General features: G+C 42.4%; 2 protein-coding genes across 2 annotated transcripts in view; one reads left to right on the plus strand and one right to left on the minus strand.

Moving 5' to 3' along the window:
- Positions 1–8122, plus strand: part of FAM185A (family with sequence similarity 185 member A) — a 184088-nt gene that overhangs the window by 82980 nt on the left and 92986 nt on the right. The window lies entirely within an intron of this gene.
- FBXL13 (F-box and leucine rich repeat protein 13) overlaps positions 1–8122 on the minus strand; it is a gene marked incomplete at its 5' end in the record, with an annotated part of 176071 nt that overhangs the window by 9161 nt on the left and 158788 nt on the right. Inside the window, one exon of the mRNA XM_006036277.3 lies at positions 5347–5481. Coding sequence (XP_006036339.3) covers positions 5347–5481 — 135 coding nt within the window. The remainder of the gene's footprint in view (positions 1–5346; positions 5482–8122) is intronic.

An 8122-nucleotide genomic window follows, 5' to 3' on the forward strand; every position in this document is an offset into this window, starting at 1 on the left:
GATTTAACATCACCCACTTTCACATTTCAGGTCTTTATCACAAATGTGCACATATTCTCCTATGACTGATTTTGTTGACGGTACACCGTGCCCTTTGTCCAAGATGGAACTTCGCTTCGCTTCACAATTCCAGTGGCTAAGCGGATACTGATCTCACACTGGCATTTTCTTCGGGCACTATATAATGCCCAGATTCTGTGAGCTAAGTGTATGTGCAAATTTAAGCATGTGAGTAGTCTCACCGACTTCAATCTGAATGTCTAAAGGGCCCAAAGTCTATGGGAGACTTAACAAACGTAAAAAAAACCAAACCTTTATTGGGCGTTCAATAGCGCTGTGCAAAATTTTGGCAGCTGTTTTGTTTCACAGGTGTTTTGGGCTGTTTTGGCACCCGAAACACTGAATCTGAATTGAAATGGAATGCTCCAAAACATCTCCGGAACAAAACAAGGCATCCGAAACATTTTGGAAAATTTCAGTTACAGATCCAGGCTTGCAGGGAAACAGCTTTACGCTGCTGCCCTGCCACGCGACTCGGCTCCACAGGGAGCAGAGATCCATGCCTGGGGTCTCCTCGCCGCCGCTGCCTGCCCCACACTGCCCTGGTGATGTGGGGCTGTGAAGGGCGGGCAGCGGTGGTGAGGAGACCCCAGCGCAGATCTCTGCTCCCTGTGGAGCCAGGTCGCGCAGCAGAGACCAGCAGGCTTGCTCGCTGCTCTGTGCTGCTTCCCTGCCCCGCGACCCGGCATAACAGGGATCAGAGATCTGAGTGGGAGTCTCCTCACCTACACAGAGGGCAGCGGCCTTCCCCTGGACGAGCCACCCACGACCCCATCCTGCTCCCCGCTGGGGCCCTGCAGCCCCCAACACCAGGCCCTGCTTGGCTGGGTGGTAGGGCTATGCAAAACTTAAAGCCCGTTCAAAACAGATTCGGAGGAGATTCAGATGAAACAAAACAGGAGTGATCTGAAACATTGAAACAAATCACTGGCATCCAAAACAGCCGAATCCAAAACCGAATTGAAACACAGTCATTTTGCACAGCCCTAGCATTCAATTAATGGCATGGAGGATGGCATGGAGGGAAACAAGAAGTAGGCTTCTCTCAAGCAGCTCTTTCACAGTTCCTAGGATCATGGAAGCTTAAAAGGGACCAAAAGAGGAGATGGGGCCATGATCCTGTTTCCTTCTGGTCTCCAGAGGGGCTTATAGAGCTGGACAGCAAGTCCACTATCCTTCACCTCTACCCTCCCAGTCCTCCACCCAGGGAGATGCCAGTTTTACTCATGGGTTTTGGAAGAGGCCCACAATCAAGCCCTGCACTTGGTTCACAAAATACTTCCTCCCACTCTGAGGGCAGTAAGCAGAACTTTGCCTGCTGGACTCAATTACAGAGGATCAGACCCAATTCCAGGAAATATGTTTGATCACAAACACTAACCCTACTCTGTGCACAGGTCATCTTTCCACTGGCTTGCATCTTTTGAAGTGTATTATTTAGCTGGCTTATTCATTTATCCAGGGATTTATTTTCAGCTCTCAGTGCATTTTCTCCCTCGTGTGGTTTGTTGCCAACAACAATTAAATTCTTTCCATAAAACAATTCAATGAGTATTCCCTGAATGAAGCTTTACAGCCTTACAAATTACACAGGAGACTCAGCTGTGCTTATAAGCAAGCACCATTATTGAATTTTTAGATGGAATGAGCAATGTTAGGAGGAAGATTTTCATAATCTGTTTAAAAATATATGTTCACATATTTGCCAGGGAAATATAATGTCAGGGAACCCAACTGTGCTGAACTAAAGATAACCATTTTTTTCAAAGGAAAAGAACAAGGTTCAGTCAGTATGATTACACTGATCATTTTTTCAAACTTCATGGAAATGTCCAGGTTTCCCCAGTACACTAATTGGAAAGTGAATTTCCTAAATTGCATTTCCCAAGTTATCCCGTTTGTGTTTGTTCAGGTTTTTTCACATGACTGAGGTTGCAGGACAAGATTCTGCCAAACATATCTTGGAACAGATTAGATCTTGCTCTTCTTGTCCATTTTTAAACCATCTCGGAGTGGAAAATTTCCTTACTTGGCAGCTCTGTATCCATGTTGGCAATTGCCAAAGAATTTGAGAGACCCATTAGTGGTAATAGCCTCAGGTGTATCCATCCAACAGTACTCTATGGAATTTCCAACTGGCTTGGACCCAATTGAGGGCTTATTAAGATCCAGCATGGATTTTTCTGTAACAGTCTTGATGATTGTGACCAAAGGTATAAACAACCAAGTTATGGCAAGCTAAAGGAGGTGAGGATTTAACATGGGGCAGCTGACACAGAGTAATTCCTCATGTGCCCACTCTCAGCCTGTAGTAAGTAGAAGCTAAATTGTGGGAGCTTGACATGAGTGAAACAAGGCTAAGTTACTGTGGCTTACTTTTCACTTACTGCAGGGTAATAGCACACACAATGACAGTGACTGCAGAACAACTGGTGCACATCTTGGCCCCTTTTAACTTGCTGTAATTTGTTCATTTTGTCCAGGCCTTTCAACTGTGAAGAGACCAGATTTGCTGGGTAATCTTTTTAAAGGGAAGAAATAACTGGGCAGGCTTTTGTTCCTTCTTCTCTCCAAAGACTATTCCAGAATATCACTGCTCTGATAGTTTGAAATCTTCTAATTTCCAGTCTTTTTTTTTTTTTTTTTTTTTTTTTGTGGCTAGCTTATATCCATATGTTCTTGTGTCATGAACACAAGGTAAAGAGAGAAGTGGAAGAGGTATGATTGGAAACAAGATCTGTTCATCTAGTGCGAGCTGATCTTTCTGCCTATAGACTGCCATTTATAATGTTATTATTGAAAGGTTAATCGAACAGCTAAAAGCAGCTGAGAAAAGTGGGATAGAGGAGTTGCAATTGGGGCTGCTGCATTTAATTGCTGATAGTCTAGGATGAGCTCTTTTGTTTTTCAATATTCCTCCGTACTAGCCTTTATCTTCCCCTGCTTAAGTCAAGCACTGACTTCAGCAGAAGCAAAATTATGTCATTATGAAACTTTTTAGTATCATTCCCTTTTTAATTTACATTGGAATTGCTATTGCAAAAATTCAGTAAATACTTGTCCATATGTTCTTGTGTCATGAACACAAGGTAAAGAGAGAAGTGGAAGAGGTATGATTGGAAACAAGATCTGTTCATCTAGTGCGAGCTGATCTTTCTGCCTATAGACTGCCATTTATAATGTTATTATTGAAAGGTTAATCGAACAGCTAAAAGCAGCTGAGAAAAGTGGGATAGAGGAGTTGCAATTGGGGCTGCTGCATTTAATTGCTGATAGTCTAGGATGAGCTCTTTTGTTTTTCAATATTCCTCCGTACTAGCCTTTATCTTCCCCTGCTTAAGTCAAGCACTGACTTCAGCAGAAGCAAAATTATGTCATTATGAAACTTTTTAGTATCATTCCCTTTTTAATTTACATTGGAATTGCTATTGCAAAAATTCAGTAAATACTTGTTTTGCTTTAAAAGCAAGCAGATATAATTGTATAAACATAGGAGCAAATGTACTGCATAAGAAGGTAATGGAATTTATGAAAATTACTTAAGTATTCCTATTAATAGTATTCATACCCAGTAGTAACAGGCTCTCTTAAAAGGAGCAGTGTATAACAGATACAGGAAAGTATAATATAAGGTATTAATTATTGATTGATTAATTAATAATTACTGGAGTTATAGTGGGAGCAAGTCCTGAACCCATGGCTTCCTTGCTCTTTCCTTCCTGGGGGAGTATACTTCTCCCTAGGGTGTAGAATCAGGCTTTCTGTTCCTTGCTGTCCTTCTGACCCAGCAAATCTTGCACTCTTGTCTGCTGAGTGGACCAGCTTCAATGGAATGACAAAGTCACTCTCGGCTTAGCTCAGCCCATTAGCTTGGTGGCATTTCCATGGGAAGTGGGAGATATGGATTCAGACCAGCTTAGCTGAGTCGTGTTGAACCCAATTCTGTCACTTCCTGGGCCAGTCCTATAACCAACTGAGAAAAGTTGGCACCTCTTCCTCTTCCATTAGGCATACTCTGAGTAGAGGCAGGGATAACTGGCAAACAACCTTAGGCCAGATTCAGATGCCAACACAACTGTCTTATTCAAAATGGCAATATGATGAGCACGTGTAGTATGTGTTTTCCAGCAACTAAGTCTGTTCTCCTAAGTGCTAGAATTCATAGATCTGCACTGAAATGCCTAGGACTTCTCATGTGCATAAACGTGTAGGTGGGATTTGGATGAATCACACTTCTGAGGAAAGGCACGTACATCCAGAATAAAAAGCAATTTGTAGATATAAATCTCTTCTGGAATCTGGGCTCCATCTTCTTAAAAGTGCCTGGGCACCCATCTCCCTTTTTAGACACCTAATATGTAATCATTTAGGTACCACAAAACTGCTGCTTTCCTGTCACCCAATCCTACAGGCCCCAACTTCCTCAGGCACAGAATTAAGTGCCCACTGGTTGGTATTTACAAAGCTGATGCCACCCCACAACAAACAAGCTGCTGGCAACCCTAAATTAAGCTGAAGCCCCATATGCCCCATGGACAGATTTTCAGACTAGGTGGATATGCTCAGAGCTTGGTCCTGTAGTCATACTTGCAGAATATCTGGTACCAGCTACCTCCATATCTGGAGGCCCAGAAGCAAGCCACCAATATGTTGAAGGGCAGCAGAACAGAGCAAGAGGTACAAGATGTCAGCCAATTCAGCTGTTTACCTAGCTCCGAGGGAGGGTTCACAGCTAAGGATCCTAAGAAAAGAGAAGCCCATCAGTCAGGTGCACCAGCTCAACTCTTTAGGCTCTGCAGGACCCTCTCCTTCCCCTGCTTTGCTCCTTGGTACTTTACTTTTAGCTGGCTTAGGTTGCCCCAGGTCTATCTTGCCAGCTTCTGAACATCCATTCCTTAGGTACCTAACTTTTCACCTGCATTTTCTGAGGAGCCTGGACACTGGGCTTGGCCACCCAGGGGTCAGACGCTGCAACTCAGAGTTTGGCAACAACTAAACACTTTTAAGAATCTGGGCAATGGGAGCTTACACCTTACGAGGTTCAGCTGCTTCAGTCATTTTAGCACTTTTGAAAAGTTTTGACCTGATTAACTTCCAGAAACTCAGTGACAGTTATTGATCTGGGTGATGGTTACAAAAAACAAGTAAAAAATTATTAATTGAGAAATATGAACTGTAACACTATTGCAAAATAGAGACATTAGCAGGTGAAACTTCAGAATGATACGCTATGTTAATTTATGTAACAGCATTCCTGGCACTCTCTTTCCCAGCTCTTGTACATACCTTGGGACAGCCAGCTAAGTTGAGGGACGTAAGGTTGTGGCAGTACAATGCCAGAGCTTTAGCAGTTTCATTTGTCAGTTGAGGGCAGTAAGAGACGTTGAAGTATTGTAGATCTGTCACACCTTGGCAGAACTTCTGAAAGTTACAAACATGCAAATCAGTCCCATGTCACATACGTACTCTACCTTATTCAAAGCTGACAGGTTTACAAATGACTTTCAGATCTGTTTTCAGCACTTGCACTGGGACAAGGTCTGTTCTTTTTTGTCATGTTAAACATGGACTAAAATACAAGCTATCAGTGAAAGTATTCAGTTGTATTCAATAGCACCTAATAGCAAAGGAGATGTGCAAGGTGACTATTTTTCATGTCTGATGCTCATAGAGCACAAAGTGTGTTCCTTGAATCACAAGTAGGATCTTTCACTCCACTTTCCTGTATGCACTGATGCAGGAAAAATGCTGAATTTTTGCCTTTTTAAAAGGAGCATATCCAAACATCAAAGGTGCCACTTAGACTTGGTCCACAATAACACTGAGCACTCTACTGTGTCTACAAATACCCATTCAGTATATATCAACAGGTATTTGGCAAGGCAACTATGTCGGGGCAAATTCCCAGGTTACTTGGAGCATTTTTGGTGTTAGATTCCAGGACTGCAACTCCGGAATTCAAGGTTACAGCTCCCCTAGTTCCCATTCCTGTGACTGATTTGCTGTGGGGTCTTGCATAAATTGAGTAAATGCATATTTTCCATACTGTCCTCTGATGACGGGTGCTTTAGCAGTGTAAGGTCTGATTTCCAGAACTGCTGACCACTTGTAGAGCCCACCATCAGTTTCAGCATCTGAAATTCAGGTACTGCTGCTTAAGGTTAGAAAACCCAAAATTGAAACAGTGAAAGTTATTACATTTTTGAAAACATAGACCCTAACCCCCTTACGACCTAGTTTCCATTCTTGTAAAATGGAGATGGAGAAAACTCAATGCATCTTTTAATGTTTGCAAAGTGCTTTGGAGACTCCCTGATGGGAAGCGGTATGAAAGCACAAAGCATTATTATCATTCGGACACACTCCAATTTGCATACAGGTCTTGCAAGAAATGGGTCTTCTGTAGGCATCCTGTTCCTCCTTTGAAAATGTAATTTGAGACAAACCTAAGCAGCTTAATGTGGTCATGGATCTTACACTTCACATTAATCTCTCTGCCTCTGACATATATGAACTAGAATATCTCAGGCTATTCACGTGCACTGGAATACCTGGGAACCTACACATTAAAGGATGTATTTAAAATAGTGTTTCACAGCAGCCACACACATATAAAACTTGCTTCTCATGAAAACAAGGTAAGTTCTTCCTTTGTCATCCTGTAACATTTATTTATTTGCAATGAAGCTGGTAACAATGGACAAACCATTTAAGAAACACAAAAAATACTGTTCCTTCCTTCCCACTCTGATCACCCTCCCATTGTCTGGAATCTCTCTCAGGATCTCCCTTTCTCTCAAAAGACAGATGTCCCATCACAACTGTCCACACAAGTGGCCAAATGGACATTTTCAGTATCTTCTTCTGTCTCCAATCCTTCTCCTGTTTTTTAGAAGAACTCATTGTGGAAACAGTATCTCTTGGCCAGGATCAAAATGCTATTGATTCATATGTAAGGAATATAAAATAATATTCTATATATAAAGATATCATAAGTCTAATGTCCAATTCACTATCTCAGGACCTTTCCTGGCTAAAACAAAGTGTTGATCCCACTGAGAATCTCCCCTTTTCAATGATTTCTAACCCAGAAAGCTGGTTAGATATCCAATCTTAAACTTGTCACTAGTCCAGCCCTCCAGAACTGCTAACATGGCCGGAGGCCAGTGTAATTTAGTTTTTGTTGGATTGGAAAGTCCACCTCTGTGGGGGGGAAAAAAGGAAACATCTATGTGGCAGATTGAAGTAAAAATGCTGGCTCCTTGAAGCTGCTCAAAGGTTTCTGACTGAGAAGATGAGTGGGAAAAGGTGCACAACAAATGCCATTAATCACATAGATAATACTTAAAATGTGGCAAAGGTGACTGCTAGGGGGGATATGGCGGGGGGCACATCCCTCCCCCGCCCGAGATTGGCCCCCGATTCAGGACTGGGCAGTTTTTTTGCTGCGCAGGCTGGCAGTGTGTGTTGGGGGGAAGGGCGCACTAAGCCATGGCACACAAGTGTAGGAGTAGAGATGAGGCTTTTGGACCTCTCCTGTGCCCGCCAACAAATTGTGCCACTCCCCCAGACTCAGAAGGCACCAACCACCCCTGACATGGTATCACACATACATATAAGCTGTTATCCCGAAAAAAAATAATTGTTACCAGTAGTTATTAGACTATTGTCTCTGAAATGCAGCAGTATTCCCTTAATTTAGAATAGCAATGCTAGTGGTGGTATTTGCTGGGAAATATGATCTTTCTGAAAACCACTGTATATACATGCGAACTGCTGACCAGAGCTGCAATGTGCTTGTTTATGTCATCATAGTTCTGGTAAGCCATTTTTTCAGCAAGTCAGGTCATGGATACTTTAATTTAACAACAGATAGGAGTTGAAGATATGGGAGTACTGGCCACTCTAATTCTCCAACTTTAATTCCAGCTTTTCAGGGTGTTAACTGTAGTGCAGAAAACTTTCAAACCCCTAGTGGCTAAATTTCTTTCTCCTCATGTAAGAGAAACCCAATTATCTTCAGACTTAGTTCTCCATATGTCATGACTTAATCACGGCATTC

Source organism: Alligator sinensis, unplaced genomic scaffold (assembly GCF_000455745.1).
Source record: "Alligator sinensis unplaced genomic scaffold, ASM45574v1 scaffold896_1, whole genome shotgun sequence".
Lineage (NCBI taxonomy): Eukaryota > Metazoa > Chordata > Crocodylia > Alligatoridae > Alligator > Alligator sinensis.